The sequence below is a fragment of the Polypterus senegalus genome, chromosome 1 (assembly GCF_016835505.1).
Source record: "Polypterus senegalus isolate Bchr_013 chromosome 1, ASM1683550v1, whole genome shotgun sequence".
Taxonomy (NCBI): Eukaryota; Metazoa; Chordata; class Cladistia; order Polypteriformes; family Polypteridae; genus Polypterus; species Polypterus senegalus.
The window spans coordinates 287974103-287993507 of NC_053154.1; the positions used below are offsets into that span (position 1 = coordinate 287974103).

The 19405-nt window shown below is 37.4% G+C and overlaps 1 protein-coding gene across 1 annotated transcript in view; it reads left to right on the forward strand.

Annotated features, from left to right (window-relative positions):
• The window catches only part of gpam (glycerol-3-phosphate acyltransferase, mitochondrial), an 80098-nt gene that overhangs the window by 15511 nt on the left and 45182 nt on the right, over positions 1-19405 (forward strand). The window contains exons 2-5 of the mRNA XM_039776545.1: positions 5021-5145; positions 10352-10471; positions 17900-17973; positions 18186-18299. Of these exons, the coding sequence (XP_039632479.1) occupies positions 5047-5145; positions 10352-10471; positions 17900-17973; positions 18186-18299 (407 nt within the window). The 5' untranslated portion in view covers positions 5021-5046. The remainder of the gene's footprint in view (positions 1-5020; positions 5146-10351; positions 10472-17899; positions 17974-18185; positions 18300-19405) is intronic.

Sequence of the window (19405 nt, forward strand, 5' to 3'; positions counted from 1 at the left end):
AGCATTGTACTTCGGCCGAGTGCTATCCTTCTTTTTACCTTTGAGCAAAGTTGTTCGCCCCGGTCGATATTTGAGCCTAGGAAAGTAAATTCCTGAACAAATTCTATTTCCTCATCCCCGATTTTTATTTTGATGTTGTTGACTGCGGTCGTCATTATTTTCGTCTTTTTTAAGTTCAATTGCAAACCCATTTTTTCGCTTTCGTGCTTGATTTTCATTATCAAATCCTCAAGTCCCTTTTTCATTTTAGCCAACAAAGTAGTGCCGTCAGTGTATCGCAGGTTATTGAAGTTTCTTCTGCCAATTTTTACTCCAATTTCTGACTCCTCCAGTCCTGCCTTCTGCATGATGACTTCCGCGTACAGATTAAACAGAAAGGGGGAGAGGATGCAACCTTGTCGCACTCCTTTTCTACAGTGGAACCATTCAGTGTTTCCGCATTGTGTCCGAACTGTGGCTTCCTGCTCGGAATATAACGATATGATCTTAACCAGATGCGGTGGTACACCCAACTCTTCTAAGGCTTTCCACAGTTTCATATGGTCAACGCAGTCAAATGCCTTCGTGTAGTCTATGAAGCACAGGTAGATCTTCTTTTGATATTCCCGACATTTTTCAATGATCCAACGCAGGTTTGCGATGTGGTCGCGAGTGCCGCGTCGCCACCTGAAACCTGCTTATACATCGGGCAATTCTGTCTCGATTGTTGACCTCAGCCGCTCCTGTATGATCTTTAGGAGCACTTTGCTTGCATGCGGGATTAGAGCTATTGTGCGATAATTTGATTAATCTTGGATGTCACCTTTTTTCGGTAATGGGATAAATATGGATCTTTTCCAGTCCCTCGGCTATTTGCCGGATTCCCAGATCTTTTGACACAGGGTCGTGATGATGCCGATGGTACAGGGCGCAATAATTCCACTGGGATGTTATCTATACCTGGAGCTTTATTCGTAGCAAGCTGCTTGATAGCCCATGCAACTTCCGCTTCCAAGATCGGTAGTTCTAATTCCAGCGCGTCATCGTTCTGCGAAGTCCCGGGTTCATTTTCGCATGCGTACAGCTCTTCAGTGTATTCTTTCCACCTGTGCCTTATACCTTGCTGGTCATATGCTTTGGTTCCGTCATTGTTTTTGATTGTTCCTTTATGAGCGGAGAAAGGCATTCGGATGTTCTTTACCTGAGCGAATAGATGCCTCGTGTGACCTTTCAAGCAATTCTCCTCAAGCGTTTTGCAGCGCTCATTCCAGTATGCTTCCTTATCTTTCCTGGCGGCTCTTTGAAATTCTACGTTCAGCCTCCTCATCTTATCTTTGTCTCCTGCAGCTTTAGCCGTTCTCCTTTCATGGGCAATCCTGAGAGTTTCCTCAGTTAACCATTTGCATTTCTTTTCTGGCTTCTTATTTGGTACGTACCTCTTCGCTATTTCCGTGATTGTTGATTTGATATCGTCCCATAATTCTTCTGGTGGTTTCTCCGCCGTATCAAGTAATTCAAAGCGATTTTTTACCTCAATGGCGTATGATGCTGGTATTTTTGATATATCGAATTTTTTCGGTGGTGCGTGGTTTTTGATGCCACAAAGTCTCGCCCGGATTTTTGCGATTAGCAGTTCGTGTGCTCCAGGGAAAGTTTTCATGGCAACTACGGAGCTTCTCCAACGCTGACTGCAAAGGGCATAATCAATTTGGTTTTGATGCAATCCATTAGGCGATGTCCATGTGTATAACCGACGCTTTGGCTGCATGAACCATGTGTTTGTGATTCTTAATCGGTTTTCCTGGCAGAACTGAATCAGGCGTTCGCCGGATTCATTCCTCTTGCCTAGTCCAAAACTGCCAACAATGTCGGCTTCTGCTTGCTTGTCTACTTTTGCATTGAAGTCGCCCAAAATTAAGGTGACGTCCTTCTTCGGTGTTTCATCGACAGCTTTTTGTACTTCAGAGTAAAACCACTCAAGTTCTTCTTCTGATGCGTCCGTTGTAGGAGTATATACCAGTAAAATCATGATGTTCATTGGCTTTCCATGCAGGCGGATGGACATTATGCATTTGCTAGTTATTTTGTAACTTTTTACAGCCCGCGCAATAAACACTATCCCATTCTTTCTGACGTTATCGTGACCAGAATAATAAACGGTGAAATTGTCCGATTGAAAATGACCACTGCCAGTCCAGCGTAATTCGGTGACTCCGAGGATATCGATTTGGAGCCTGTCCATTTCGCTTTTTACAACATCTAATTTTCCTTGGTTCATACTTTGCACATTCCAAGTAGCAATTTTGAGCATTTTTTTTAAACTCGGGCTGTTCCGTTCACCGTTGACTGCATTAGCACCTGGGCTTCCCGGGGGATTTCCCCCAGGCGCGTCGTAATTTCCGCGGTTACTAGTGTCGGCCTGGGGGTCCTACCTTTGGGCACCATATCTAAACCGTTCGAGAGCGTATTCATAGAATTTTCTTGGCATCAAATTCGCGAAGTGGGTTGCCAGGTCCTTCTCCGCTACACTCCCCATTTGTCCGGGCTTGGGACCGGCGTATAGGGGTGACCCTACACGGCTCGGTTGTTGGTCTTATGTTTTATAAAAACACAAACTGCAACAAAGGACAGAAATTTGCCAGTCATATCTTGGAAGAATGGTACCCAGTTAAATTTGTTTTCAGAGCTTTGGAAAGTTTCCAGAATGCAAGCACAACTATTGGTCAATCCAAGAAGCATTGATGACTTCTTTGGGGTGTTCAGTGCCATATTGTTAATGTATTTTATACCCTTGCTATTTTTTGAAATTAATGTCTTAATCATTACTGAAAAAGATTATTGGGTTCTGCACTCCAGTACGCATTAGGATGGTTTGCAACTGAGTGAAGTTGCAGGGATGAGGATCAGCATCTCTAAATATGAGAGGAATTTGGAGGGATGGTGAATCTGACAGATGGATCGGGGCAGTGAACACAGTTAAGTGGTTGCTAGAAGTGGTGAAGAAGGAGATGAGACAGAAAGCAAAGCTCTTAATTTACCAGCCATCTACATCCCTACTTTCAGCTATGGTCATGAGCTTTGGGTAATGACCAAAAGAATGAGATCACAGGTACAAGCGACTGAAATGAGCTTTTTCCACAGGGTGTCTCTGCTCTCCCTTAGAAATAGAATGAGAAGCACAGACATGCTGGAGAGGCATGGAGTAGAGCTGCTGACCCTCAGCTTTGAGAGGAGCCAATTGAGGTGGTTTGCATCTGATTCGGATGCCTGAGTTTATAGAGTCTCCTCTCAGATGGCCAGCTGGGAGGTGACCCCGGGGAAGACCCAGAGTCCACTGGGACAATTGTATCTCCTAGATAGCTGGGGAATGCCTTGGCATCCGCAGTGTGAGCTGGCAGAGAGATGTTTGGGCCTCACTACAAAGATGGTTGCCCCCATGACCCAGTCTCAGATAAGATGGAAGATTAGATCATTACTGCTTGATTACATTTTAGCAATGTATGATGCTTGGATACATTGTTTAAAAGGAAAGAGAGAGATACATTTTAAAAATGAAGAGTGAGATGCACTGATGATTAGAGCTTATTAACCCTCAATTGGCACAGGCTTAATTTAAACAGAATAAAACCTAAGTACCTGTGATTAGTAAATTTCAAAGTACAGCTTCTTCAGATAATAATACTGAATTATATGAAGGTCTTCTTGACAACTTTTATTTGTGTCTTTACCTTTCAAGTCCAGGTACTGAAAACTGTAAAACTTTGTCTTTCCAGTCAGCCTTCATTGCCGTTAAATGCTTTGTATTGAATGTTAAATGTCTTGCAAATGCCACATGCTTTAATGTGCTAAGGTGATTGTGTCATAATTAATACAACCAAAATTGTCCATTCACAATGAAAGTGAATTAAACCTTTTTTTTTTTTATCAGGGGCAGGAGTTGCCTGGGATGACCTAATGCTATATTTTTATTTATACATACATTGTAAGGTGCAAGAACATACTTCATTTTAGAACAAAATTTTATGTGACATATTAGTATTTACCGTGATTGTGAAGAAATAACTTTGACTTGGAAAAATACCAAACATATTCATTAACATGCTATGTTCATGATAAGTTTTTCAATTTCTTAGTAAAGCAAATTGTTCTATCACTCTTTTTTGTCAAAAACTAATTAAAGTTCATTATACTGTAAATTAACCACATAATTCCTGTAATACTTCATCTTCTGCTACTTTTTTTTTATTTTAAAGACTTTACCCTTCTATGTAGAGAGCTTTGCTGTAGCTCAGGGTAAATTTACACTTCAGGTGGAGACGAACGAGTACAGGACAGAAGTAAAGTTTCCACACTAGGGTGTGGATGTAGCACTCAAACATAATGAGTAGTTTCGGCTAACATTTTTTTCTTTTCTGCTTTCATTTTAATTACTTCAGTGTGTGTGTGTGTGTGTGTGTGTTGAAAATTCCAAACTCTATGTATACATTTGTCCTCAAGTGCTCCTGCAGGCTGGTTATGGAGAACATTTCCCAGACAGTATTTATAATTTTAAATGATTAATATGAAGTTATTACTTGGCTATAATATTGTGAAAAGCAAAATGAAACTAAAAGTCAACTTAAACATAAGCAAAGTGTTTGGTATAAGAGTCACTACCAATTATAGTTGTTAAAAACAAACTGCATTGCTTCTGCATTCCCACAAAGGGTGTGTCACTTTTCAGGCTCTGCCATGCCTGGCACACGCACAAAAAATCTCAGTAAATTCTCTTGGTATATTAATGATGTATTGTTATGAAAACTCTTGCAGTACTATGGCATTTTGTCCCTTTATCTGTAGTTTCAGTATATTTTTTACTATGTACAAGGATGCCGATTCTACTGTGCAGATTTTTATTTTGATTGATTTTAGCTTTTTCAAAAAAACTGAAGAAGACCTCTAAACAACCTTCTGTACAATAATGATTCTTTTTTTATTTGGGTTAAAGATAACCTTTTAACTAATCACTCTTTTTAATGATGGCTTTTTCCCCCCTCCTTAGGTGTCTGGTCTACGTTATTCACTGTAATGGATGAGGCTGTGGTGTCTTTTGGGACACTGGATGCTGCCTTTGCTCCTAATCTATTGGAGCAAAGCAGTCGATGGAAACATCCTAGTGAAGACTCGGTAAGATTTTATTTCTTAATGCCCTGCTTATAGTAAGATATATAATATAGTATTATTTAAATTTTTTTATTTGTGGTGCATTTGTGAAGCATGGATCACTTGTGACATAGGCACTATTTCTTAAAAGGTGCACGTAGAAACTCAAAATAATGTGATGCTTGAAACATTCCTTTTGCATACATAGACTTAAAAAAAAAAAACTGAGCTAGGCACACTTTATTATGCAGAAGCCCAGACAAAATCACTTGACTGTTCAAACACATTAAACACAGTCATTATTTTATTTATTTATAATCTTCATCTAACTAATAAGATACAGTGGTGTGAAAAACTATTTGCCCCCTTCCTGATTTCTTATTCTTTTGCATATTTGTCACACAAAAGATTTCTGATCATCAAACACATTTAACCATTAGTCAAATATAACACAAGTAAACACAAAATGCAGTTTTTAAATGATGGTTTTTATTATTTAGGGAGAAAAGAAATCCAAACCTACATGGCCCTGTGTGAAAAAGTAATTGCCCCTGAACCTAATAACTGGTTGGGCCACCCTTAGCAGCAATAACTGCAATCAAGCGTTTGCGATAACTTGCAATGAGTCTTTTACAGCACTCTGAAGGAATTTTGGCCCACTCATCTTTGCAGAATTGTTGTAATTCAGTTTTATTTGAGGGTTTTCTAGCATGAACTGCCTTTTTAAGGTCATGCCATAGCATCTCAATTGGATTCAGGTCAGGACTTTGACTAGGCCACTCCAAAGTCTTCATTTTGTTTTTCTTCAGCCATTCAGAGGTGGATTTGCTGGGGTGTTTTGGGTCATTGTCCTGTTGCAGCATCCGAGAGGTCACAAAAGACCCCAGGACAACGTCTAAAGAACTGCAGGCCTCACTTGCCTCAATTAAGGCCAGTGTTCACGACTCCACCATAAGAAAGAGACTGGGTAAAACGGCCTGCATGGCAGATTTCCAAGACGCAAACCACTGTTAAGCAAAAAACATTAGGGCTCGTCTCAATTTTGCTAAGAGACATCTCAATGATTGCTAAGACTTTTGGGAAAATACCTTGTGGACTGATGAGACAAAAGTTGAACTTTTTGGAAGGCAAATGTCCCGTTACATCTGGCGTAAAAGGAACACAGCATTTCAGAAAAAGAACATTATACCAACAGTAAAATATGGTGGTGGTAGTGTGATGGTCCGGGGTTGTTTTGCTGCTTCAGGACCTGGAAGGCTTGCTGTGATAGATGGAACCATGAATTCTACTGTCTACCAAAAAATCCTGAAGGAGAATGTCCGGCCATCTGTTCGTCAACTCAAGCTGAAGCGATCTTGGGTGCTGCAACAGGACAATGACCCAAAACACCCCAGCAAATCCACCTCTGAATGGCTGAAGAAAAACAAAGTGAAGACTTTGGAGTGGCCTAGTCAAAGTCCTGACCTGAATCCATTTGAGATGCTATGGCATGACCTTAAAAAGGCGGTTCATGCTAGAAAACCCTCAAATAAAACTGAATTACAACAATTCTGCAAAGATGAGTGGGCCAAAATTCCTCCAGAGTGCTGTAAAAGACTCGTTGCAAGTTATCGCAAACGCTTGATTGCAGTTATTGCTGCTAAGGGTGGCCCAACCAGTTATTAGGTTCAGGGGCAATTACTTTTCACACAGGGCCATGTAGGTTTGGATTTTTTTTCTCCCTGAATAATAAAAAACATCATTTAAAAACTGCATTTTGTGTTTTCTTGTGTTATATTTGACTAATGGTCAAATGTGTTTGATGATCAGAAACATTTTGTGTGACAAACATGCAAAAGAATAAGAAATCAGGAAGGGGGCAAATAGTATTTACAGTGGTGTGAAAACTATCTTTCATTAATGTATGTGGTAAGATATTCTTCTTAAAATTTGTTTGCTATAAATATGACATGCCAAAACTATGTTTTTAATTGAAGTTTCCAAAATATCAAACAAGTTAGAAAAAGCAAGCAATTCAAATATATTTAGCATGCAAAGCACCTTCCTAGCATGCAATACTTCCTTTATAATAGAAGTGTTTGGGGCAGCATCAATGGGCCGCTGTTTAATGGCCAATGGCAATATAAATGAGCTTATTTTTTTTGGTATTTTCTTTCCAGAATAAGTTTATCGATACTTCATGAACAGTGTGTACATTTGTGCAGTTATTTGTGTGATAACTATCTGCTTGCAATTTAAAATGAGATGTAGTTTTGAAAGCACAGCATGAACAATATGCAGATAATGATGTTGTTTTATTGTTGCTGTTAGAAATAATGGAGTAGTTTCTCTGCCCAAAAACCTTTCATTTTCAGTAATTTTGATATTTCAATTACAGTTTTTACAAGAGAAGGATGTTTAACATTTGAACAATATGTCAAGTTTTAATGTTCAAGAAACCTTACAGTAAATAGGGTGTGTCCAGACCAATAAAACTACAGACCAAATAAAAACCATCTGAAGGTATAGGGTGTTATACTATATAACACAATCCTGGTTGAGATGATAGAATGAGACTAGACCACACATTTATCAAGTACTATTCCACGTCAACCTCATATACATTGGGATTAATAAAGTATCTATCTATCTATCATCTATCAATCTATCCTTAAGACTTCCATATAATCAAATGAGATGGCGTATTAGATAGACTCTTTATTGATCCTGAGGGACATTTAAATACCAGTAGCCAAGAATTACAGTATACCAAGTTACACTGGGGTTGTAATCTTATAGTACACTACAGGTAAGTGTAGGTAACATTAATGTGAGTGCAATGGGAATTGTGCAAATGATTTTACTACCAAAGTGACAGGTGGCACATATTAATAACGTGACAGATACTAAAATGACATAATATTAAAGTAAAAATAAAGTGACATGGGTTTTGTCCATATTGCAGATCTGTGATAGCAGTCTGTGACTCAACAATATCTGTCCATATTGCAGTTGTGGTAGATAGCGGTCGCTGTTGCCCCTTGAACCCTTAGACAACACGCTCAGACACCAGGTAAAATAAAGAAATATTTTAATTTCTTCACTATTGTGTATAAAGCACCTCCACCACCACAATACTCAATAAATCAATCACAATAATACAATCACAAATTTTTTACTCCCAGCAGCTCAGTCACCCTTATAGTGAAAATATAAAGCCTTGTGCCTCCCTGCAGCGTCCTATGGTGGCCCCCATGGTATCCAGCAGGGCTGTGAAGGAAAACTCCAATATCCATGATGCTCTGGTGGAATTCGGGGCACCTCCATTTTGCAGGGAGGATTCCACCTAGCGGCATGGGGTTATTGGCCGGGATACACTGCCGGCCATATATCACACAGTCTATGACTAAACAAACTCCTCTGCTTAACTATGGTGGTATATAATAAGTAATGTTCATTGTCCATAATAGATATCCGCTTGCATAGTGTTCTCCACTCTGCCACTGTCACCAGAGAGTCAATTTCCATCCCAACCACAGATGACTTCTGGAGAAGCAACAAAGTGTGATGGAAAAGGGTTAATGAATGATGCAATGTCCGGGATTATTTCACTTACTAGTTTTGCAGTAAATACTGTTAGCATTAAATTGTTATAGTACTAATAAGGTTGCTTAACAGGCAAAGGTTTAAAAGTGTGACATGAAGAACTATATAGAGCTGGGACTAGAGGTTTTAAATGATAGGAACATCTGGAGCTCTTCTTATTGTACAGAATATTTTATTAAGTTGCTCGAGTAGAGTTTCACACTGCTTCCAGCATGTCACAGAAAGGCATGCTAGAGGTCAGAGATATTACATTGCTCAGCCAGTTCTTCATGTTTGTAGATAGGATGGCTGGAATAGGGTGAGGGTGGAGAGCTATTTTCAAAGCGTAAGTAAGTTATTGTACTGCATATTTTACTCATCTGTAAAGTATACACTACAATAAAATCCGGAACAAAGTATGAAGCTGTGACCACTTTAAAAACTGTCCTGCCTATTTTTAAGCAAGTGTTAGATCTGATAAATGAAGGAAAGATGTTACTGTAAAGTGACACAGACATCATCTATAAAAAGGTTAATGTCACTAATCCTCCATGCAAAGGAAGTATACAAGAAATGAGTGTCCTTTAGTATAAAACTGAAATGTAGTGTTGGGGTCTGAGGTTATACCTATCAATATACATTTCAATTTTCAAACCAAAGTTGTACCACTTTTTTAAATCTTAGATTATGGGCCTGATATGTATCCAGATCACAAACTAATTATGGTGTGAAGTTGGGAGTAATGTAAGAATTGTAATAAATAATTGTAAATCCAGCAATTTTAAGGTTAATTACTTAGTAATGATTCTTTTGCTTTAACGGAATGGGTTTAATTTAGGTTTTTTTTATTCAGCAAATTTTTAGATTTGTACTCAATTTGAAAGATCCAATTTTCATTTCTCATATTTGGTGGCCATTCTTCTGTAATTAGAGTTAAGTCTTCTTTTATATGGCATTTAACATGGGGTCATTTTAACATGGATTGTCTTATCTAGTTTCCTTTTCATAATTAGATATCATAGAATAGCCTGGTATGGTATCTTGCATAGTTGGAATCTAAGTGGCCTCTTTGGTGCTTTTGGTTAAAAATGTCCTCTTCACCTTACCATACTGATCTCTGGCAAACACTGGACTGGATTGCACCTTAATATGACACATTTGTTATAAGGGATAGCATTCCTAAATTTGAGGTCATGATCTTGTCTCGGTAAAGAGTGACTTGCTGTTTAGCAAAAGGAGCTGCCTGAAGAGGAGCAGTCCATGTGCTTTAGAGTTAATAGTGAAGGAAAGAATGAGATATTAGGCATACAAAACCAAAATGAGGCTCCTCTGCAGTTTTTCTTGGATTCATTTCAGTGTTTGGGAGGGGAGCTTAACAATATCAAAGAAATGTGAAGTAAAAACTGCTATTTTTCAGGGTCAGAAATGAGCCATTTGAGGTTGTCTGGGCATATAGACCAATGTGGTCAGCCCCGACAGGAAGGGTTAATTTCAGCATGGCTTAGGAGCTTCTCAGGCTGTTGTCAGAGAGGTCTGTTCAGTTTCATTTTGGATGTTGTTCACCACAGCCTTCGATCAAGACAAGTGGAAGGAAAAAAATGGATGTGAAGCCTAGATTTTACATTTTAGTCTGTTTCTGTTTTTTTCTACATTTTTTTTTTTCTAGGAACGTAGTGGTAGCCCATCAGTACTGAGATCAGCTGCTTCAAAATGGAAGGAGGGCCTCTTAAACCGTAAAAGACCATTTGTTGGAAGATGCTGTCATCTGTGTACACCACAGAGTCAGGTGGGTATATTTAATGAGGTTTTTGTATTTTTTAATTTAACAATATAGATATTGCTATGCTTAAATTGTGGAATAAAATATGTTGATAATCAAACAGAAAAATGTGACAAAAATTCTTATTCTAGACTTTTGGTCAGCCAGCTGCCCAGTTTCATTGCAGAAATTCAAAGTCTTATATTAAAATTATGCATTCAAGCATTTCTGAATGTGAGGAAACGATTATGGGTGCTATGTTTTTGTTACCATAAAATAAATAACAGTAGCTAAAGAGATACCCATCAAAATTTGTGGTAAAACCCAGTTGGGCGTCAGATGCTTTAGCCCTTGATGTGTTTTGCCCAGCCCCTGATCTTTTTCACGAGTGTACAAGAATAAAGTCATTAAGCCCCTGGTCTTTTTATCTGTTCCGTTTGCTTCAGCCCCTGATCATAACATAAAAGCGAAGGAGAACAGATCTTCAACTTAACTGCTGTGTGGATGGCCGCAAAACCCCCCTTCTGTAATTTTTTTTTAGCTAATACAAATAAAACTATGTGCAAAAATGACATAGAGGCTTAGGTTTCTGATCTCCGCAAATTCTAACGACTTGCCTAGTAAAACATTTTATGTTGGTAATTAATGTACAAGCTACTGCATTATGTGCTTAGAGAAAATGACCAACAGGTGGTGTTTGTGATTCCTCAGTTGTTAGTGATAGAACTGCTTCATTTAATATAGTTATTGTGCATGTTTAAATTCACTTACTATTGAATTTTACAACTACCTGGTCACTTGCTCTGGGCATGGTGTGCTTGTTCTGACTATATTAAGTTTATATACTTTATCAAAAGGTTGTGATATTTTCTTTAATTACGTAAACTTAATATTGCAGTAAAAAGCATATTTTTTCCTAAAGTACTTAAGTATAATATGGAGTTGCCAATCAAAAGAAATTAGTATCTTTATGGTTAAAAATTATTTTTATGTTTTACAACGCTGTTACTTTAAGCATTACTGCAATTCACTTGCTTTGCAGACATCTGTCAAAAAATCAAGCAGCATGATAGTACTTATTCAGTGCATGAATTTCTTAAGACAAAAGTAATTTATAATAAGATCGTATTCATTATAAGGTAATTAAATAATAAGCATTAATTAAGTGTTAAATAAACATTTTAAAAAATAAATTAGTGAATACCACAAACACTATTTATTTTTTTTACAAATATGTATATATATATATTTTTTTTTTTAACAAAATTCCATTCATAATCAACATTGACAAAATTTAATTAAATATCTACTGCAATTAAACTAACAATGTATCTGGTATTTAGTAACAGTACAAGTTTATCAGTAACGGTTAATAATTTCAAACTGCTTGTATTTTGTGTGCAGTGATTTGTCTGTGTTTTTTGAGACAGTGGTCCAAACCTTTAATTGATGAAACTTCTTTGCTTTCCTCTTTCCTGTTTCTATACAGACAAAGATAAAATGCAGATGGCCATCTTTTCACAGGTGTTCGTCTATATTTAATGCTTCTTTCAGCACAGCGTGCATTGTTTTAGATTTTCTAATATACATCATTAGAAGCATTCTGCAGCCTGCCAAAATTATAAAAATGTATCAAATACTGGATGTAAAACTGCTGCCAGTTCTTTAAAAAGTGGTTAGAAAATAGACCAGCAAATTCGAATATTTTGTAAAATGATATACACAATAGTTATAATATTATTAATAAATGACCTTTAACAGTCTTTAATCTGAAAATGATTATCCAGTAGTTCTCGATTTGTGGCCCAGACTGATGAGTGGGTGGCCTATTCCAAGATTAAAGGGATAGGTGAATTGGTCAGATACAGATGTACTTGCATTTTATAACAAACTAATGTATTTATTAATGTATAACCACCAGTCTGCTGACTAACTTCCATGCATCTATATGAACTTAGCTGCTGAAAGCTCAACAGAGTGAGCGCTGTGTCCGGCTTTTCTTGTAGATAATAATAAAAACTTTTGCTTTTAATCTACTCTTACCCTTTTTGGTCTAGCGATTGCTGTGTTTCTTCATCCCCAACCTAGCAGTTAGTAGCTTCTCTCCAGTCTAGCCAACTACTTGCCCCCATTTGCCCCTCACATGAACATGTGTTTACATTTGCTTGAGGCCATTAACACATTATTGCCGCAGTAAATAATTTATCAAATTTCCACATAAAAAGAAAAATAAATTTTGTGATCCTCCATATCCCAATCACTTCACGTATATTTTTCCTTTCTTTAAATTTTTTTTTTGTCATTTTCAGATGTCTGAGTTTACACTTCCTGCAACGGTAAACAAGGGCCCATAGATTGCATTTTCAGTTTTAAAGAATGCATAATAATATTGCAGCTCTGAGGAGAATATGACAAATGACTTTTAAAATTAAACTTTTTTACAAAGCACTGCTCTTTACACTTTTCTGGAACATGCACAGATATACTGACCATGTCACCTGCCACCTAAGTGTGGTTTTATTAGACTTGCAGTTTTCATCTAAAATTTTGCCTAACATCATTGCAGTGCTTTCTATGCTCTACTTTAAAAATTTTACCTGCCATTCTTAACTTTATGTATACTGTATATCTCTTTTTTTACATTAGTAGGGGTGGATAAATTGTAAATGCATATGGTAGTCTGCTGGGCTGCTAGCTAGACCAGGTACACTTTCTGGTGGGGTGGGAGAAACCCACAACGTTTTAAAGCAAACTTTATTAATAAACTATTATTATTTCTATTTATTTAGTAGAACCCTTTATCCCACCAACTTAAATAGCAAGTTATAATATACACTACGTGGCACTCCATCCCCTACTGCAATACAATCTGACATCTTGGAAGATAATATACCACATAGGGAGGTGTCATTTTCTGTTAAGAGTCTAGAGTACATATCATTTCATGGGAAACATCTTATATTTTTATGGGAATGCTCTTGTGCTCTTTCTAAGGTATAATCTGTTTGTAATATAGTATAGCCCTCTCATTTACAGAAGTTAATAGCCATTTCATAACAATAAACACTTGAAAATTTATGACAGGAGCATTGTTAATGCATTGAAACAATCATGTGTCATCACACAGCTTCTGAATATTTTAGGCCATTTTCTCAGCTGTAATAACCCCTGTCAGTTGAAAAGATTTATCTGCTGCTTTGGTGTACATTGTTTTCCCATGTTGTGCATTTCATGAAATGACTCGGCTGTGCATCAGCATTTGTTAGATCTTACAGACTGACTAGTATAGTTAATAGGCTAATGTCACCATACTTTATTACCTTGTTAATCCTAAAAGTAATTTTGTCTGAAAACATAACAACCGCTGTTGTTTTTGGTTCCTGGATGCTATCTGCATACAGCATGGTACAGTCTCTGTCTTGATCCTGAAGGTTTCCCTTACTTTCTGTAATATCCTCTGTATCTGATCTGGTGGAAACAGAACATATTTTAAGTTATTTCCTGTTTGTTTTTTATAATGCTGTTTGGAATTACATATTAATTCTTTTGAAACTCATATTGAAGCAGTAGTGGTATGGCTTGCCTTGTCTTTTTTCTTTTTTTTTGTTCATAACAATGTCTGCATTAATTATTACCATATTTAAATTGAGGTTAAACAATAAGAGGATATGATTAACTTTCAGAATTTTTTTTCTTGCTGCCCCATTTATTTTCTGCATAGTTCCGCTATGTCGATCACTGGTGGGTCTGTATGTGTGAATTGGTGGATATGGTAGTTAGACGCACTATAAACAGCTGTCTTTAAAAGCAGCATGGACATGTCTATAATGAGGAAAATATTTCAAGGACCAAAACTTTGAAATATCTAGTAGTCTACCAGGCTGTATAAGTCTTTAGTTTGGTTGTGTAAGAATTAAAAATTGGTAGCCCTGGGCATCCAGACTACCAGTTTCTCTACTCCTAGTTAGTTTAACTAATAATTTTGAACCATTCAATGAACATTATGAGACAAAACTGTTTAATTTTTGAAAACACTTGAAGACTCGTACACAGTTTCTGCCTTCTGCCCAGTGTTCCAAGGATATTTTCTGATCCTCCTTTCGATTAAGGAAGTTCAGTGAATTATAGACTGGTTACCAGCACATTGCTCTAGCCTTTTTCTGCATAGAATTTAAAGCCCCAATGTGGACAATAGGTATAACAAGGAACATACACAAAACATGTGCTTTCTGCTTGATAATGTCAGCTTCTGTATGCTGTCCATCAGTTTTTTTTTAATACAAAGTGTACTGGTATTTCCTTCAAATAAATTTTGTTAGCTGGTAGTTAAATATTTGAGACCCCTACACTGTTTGGTTCCTTACATAAAAATTAAATCACTTGCTCACCTACCAGCGACCTGAACAGTCTGGTTTTACGCTTAAGAAGTCTACCATCGACCGTATCCTGGCACTGAGTGTTCTCATGGAGTGCAAACGCGAATATCGGCAGAGTTTCTTTGCAGACTTTGTCGATTTTTGCAAAGTGTTCGATTCAGTTGATCGAGTTGCCCTGTGGGACATCCTGAGGGTTCGTGGGATCCCCTCGAGGTTCCTGGATATCATGGCCGGCCTGTACACTGGTACTGTGAGTGCTGTGCAGAGTGGATGCAGGACCTCTGCGTTTTTCCTAGTTGATTCTGTAGTTCGTCATGGGTGTGTTCTTGCTCCTACTCTGTTCAATGCTTTTATGGACTGGGTGTTGGGCAAGGTCGTGGGGTCCAGAGGCTGTGGGGCATCTGTTGGTGAAGGAAGATTCACAGATCTTGACTTTGCTGACGATGCTGTGATCTTCGTGGAGTCAACTGATCGGGGCATTCGAGAGACTGAGCGAGGAGTCTGAGTGTCTGGGCTTGTGAGTGTCCTGGATAAAAACCAAGATCGAGGCCTTATTGGGCACAGCCATCAGCATTGTGTCTGTTTGCGGAGATAGTGTCAACCTTGTCGAGAGATTTACTTACCTTTGCAGTGACATTCATGTCTCTGGTGACTCTTCCTATGAAGTCAGTAGATGGATTGGGAGAGCATGGGGGGGTCATGAGGTCGCTGGAAAGGGTAGCACTCCCGATATCTATGCAAAAGGACGAAGGTCCAAGTCTTTAGAGTCCTGGTGCTTCCTGTCTTGCTATATGGTTGTGAGACATGGATGCAATCCAGTGACCTGAGATGAAGGCTGGACTCCTTTGGTACTGTGTCTCCAGAAAATCCTTGGATACCGTTAGTTTTACTTTGTGTCAAATGAGCGGTTGCTCATGGAGTCCTGAATGAGGCACATTACCTGCATTGTGAGGGAGCGTCATTTACGGCACTATGGCCATGTGGCGCGTTTCCCCAAGGGTGATCCGGCTCATAAGATCCTCATTGTTGGGGACCTGAGTGGCTGGACCAGGCCAAGAGATCGCCCACGTAACACCTGGCTGCGGCAGATAGAGTGTCCCGGAGGGTGGGACTGAACCGCATGTCTGCCTGGGGGGTTTGCAAACCGGGATCCCGAGTTGTTTCGTTGTGTAGTGGGTGTGGCAACGCAATGTACCAGTGCATGCTCCCCAACTTGACTTGACTTGATAGAAAGGGAGGCTCTGCGTGCCACATTTTGCTTAAAAATGAAAAAGGTACTCTTCCTTATTTTACAGGACGTCTTTCATTGTTGGCAATAGTAACCACCCAACCAAAAATGACCATCTAGGAAGTCCTGGAGTCGTACATATTGATTTTTTACATTAACTAATTGCTAATTGGAATCTTTTGAAACTTTCAGTTCCCTTTCAGATATTGCACAGATTTTAATTTTATAGCCTTAACAATTCTACATTGAAATGTGCGAGTAAATTATGATTATTGTTTTGCGCCTTAATTTCAGTCCTCCTGCAGTATTTTTTTTCCCATTATTTTACAGTGTTTTGTAACTTTTAATTTTTTGCATGCCTTGACTATTATATCAAAATTAACCAAATATTTGTTGCCAGGATCCTTTAGTCCCAGAGTTCATGGTGAAGTTGCAGACTTTAATTCAATCACTAAAAGATACAGATAAAAAAATTATTTTAAATCCTTCTTTAAACAAATCTGTTAAACGGAATTTGTGGCCTTATGGTTAAGATTTTGTAATACAAATATTGTGATATGTCATTTGAGCCACTTAAACTGACAGTGCTATAGCTGTAAAATATGGATACATTACAGGTTTCTTAGAAAAAAGCATAAGGTAAATAAATAAATATTGCAAAATTAATATAAGAAGTGGATTAAATAAATCTTGAGGACTGCATGCAACTATTCATTATATATGAATTATATTTGAAATGTGTTACATTTTGTGACACACATTTTAAAATATTAAACAACATTTATTTTGGAAAAAAAAATTCTTTTATACTTATATAATAAATACTTTCCTTATTCTTTAAAGATTTCTTTACATATTTTAAAGAATTATAATGCAGTTTTAGTTATGTATTTAATTTCAATAACAATGTAATATGCATTTATATTGGGAAGTACGGAAGAAATATTTAATCAAAATACAATACAATCTGAGCACACACACTGGGGGTATGTTTTGCACAAAGGACTTATTTGCAGTCCTAAATTTGCCTTAGTGTGTGCTTGGTGTTTGTGTGCCCTGTGATGGACTGGCACCCTCTCCAGGGATTGTTCCCTGCCAAGTGCTAGCTGGGATAGTCACCAGCAGACCCCCACAACCCTTTTCAGGACAAAGCAGCTCAGAAAATTGATTGACTGACAATGCAATCTGGAATATAAATATTACCTGATTGTAAATTATAGAAAATATTCCTGATAATTATCCAATCAGAAATGTCCTTCTGTTGCTGTAAATTAATTTATTCCAAATTACTTTGTAATTTCATGTTTGTAGCTTTCATGTTTGTAACATTGCAGCTTAAAATCACAAGGTAGTTCATGATTTCCAAGCAAGTTAGTGCCTGATTCAAATTTTAAATATTCATACGTATTGTTCTTAAATTCTTGGAGTAAGGGCCAATAAAAGCAGTTATGCCTCTTGGGTATTTTAGTGACTATTTGGCAAGAATGAAGGACAGTTTATTGTGTGTATATATCATATTAAAAAGAGATTTAATGTTGGCTACTAGTCTTTGCCTCTGATGTTTAAAAAATGTTAATATTTAAATTTAATTTAGTATTACTTTAATATTAATACAGTATACTAAACAATGTTTATTTTTATGGAAGTGCAATTTTAAGAATATGATTTCTTGTATGTTGTCAAAAGGATGATTACTTTTCTAACCTATATGCCTTTTTAAGTCAATTGTAGTTATACTTTATACATAAATCTAAGCATATTTATTAAAAAAAACTGAAATTTATAAAAAAAAAAAAAAATTGTTTTTTGGTGTGCACCCTTATAGACATCATCTATGCTGCTCTTTTTTAGGAGAGACTCTTCAATTCAAGCATACCTTCACTGGGTCTAAGAAATGTTATTTACATCAATGAAACACATACAAGGTATGAGATAAGTATTTTCTTTTTATTAAGTCCAGGTAGAAGGTTATTTATTTTGATATTTTGGACGTTATAAAATTTAGATAATGCTCACTTGAACATAAATTAGTAAATGAAGTACTGTAGCTTATAATACAAGTCTTTACATTGTGAAATATTAACTAGTAGTTAAGAAACATTGCAGAGAGTTTTTTTTTTTTTCCTTTTCATACCAGGCACAGAGGATGGCTTGCCCGAAGACTGTGCTATGTGCTGTTTGTTTTGGAGCGAGATGTACAGAAGGATATGTTTGCCAGAAATGTTGTGGAGAATGTTCTAAACAACAGCAGGTAATAGAAGCTTTTTCTTAAAATATTTGTCAGTTTTTCTTGCCAAAGTCACGGGCCACATCCAGACTATCTTGTTTAGGCCTTTCTCTCTTGTTGTTTGTGAAATTCATAAATAATAAATTTAAATGTACCCAAAAGTACAAAATGTACATTCTGTAGACCAAAAGAAAGAAATCTAGCCTTTTGTCTCTATCTTGAATTTGACACCTCCTGATATGAGGTGATAACTTTTTCCCTAATTTTTGCTTTCTATAGTTAATGAAGGGAGTAGCTTCCCAAGGTACCTCAGAATCACTTTGAAAATTGAGAAAATTTGGAATCATGAAATTGATCAAATTCATGCAGCAGGAACAATTATTATTAGCCTTGACTGTACCGGACAGTGGTGGTTTAAGAGAGAGCTTAATCCTCATCTGATTCTCTCGGAACACATATACTCACCAAGGATCATAAGCTGTGTGCAGTGACTAGAAAAAATCAGGGCACAGATGAAAGTTGCCAAAATGAGGCCTTCTATGCTAGGCCTCAAAGTCTGAAACAAAATAGCTAATCAAAGAATTACCTTTTCAATTAGGTTGACTACAGAAATGTAATTGAAAAAGTAGTACAGTAATCCCTCCTCGATCGCGGGGGTTGCGCTCCAGACCCCCCCGCGATAGGTGAAAATCCGCGAAGTAGAAACCATATGTTTGTGTGGTTAATTTTATATATTTTAAGCCCTTATAAACTCTCCCACCCTGTTAACATTATTAGAGCCCTCTAGACATGAAATAACACCCTTTAGTCAAACGTTTAAACTGTGCTCCATGACAAGACAGAGATGACAGTTCTTTCTCACAATTAAAAGAACGCAAACATATCTTATCTTCAAAGGAGCGCCGTCATAAAGGAGCGTGTCAGGAGCAGAGAATGTCAGAGAGAGCGCTCGCAAAGAAAAGCAAACAATCAAAAAATCAATGCATGCTTTTAAGTATACAGAAGCACCGTGATAAAGCGGCATTTTGTAGAGGCGCGTCCGTGTCCTCTGTGCAAACAGCCCCTCTGCTCACACCCCTCCGTCAGGCAGAGAGAGCGAGAAAGATAGAGAGAAGCAAACAAGCACAGCG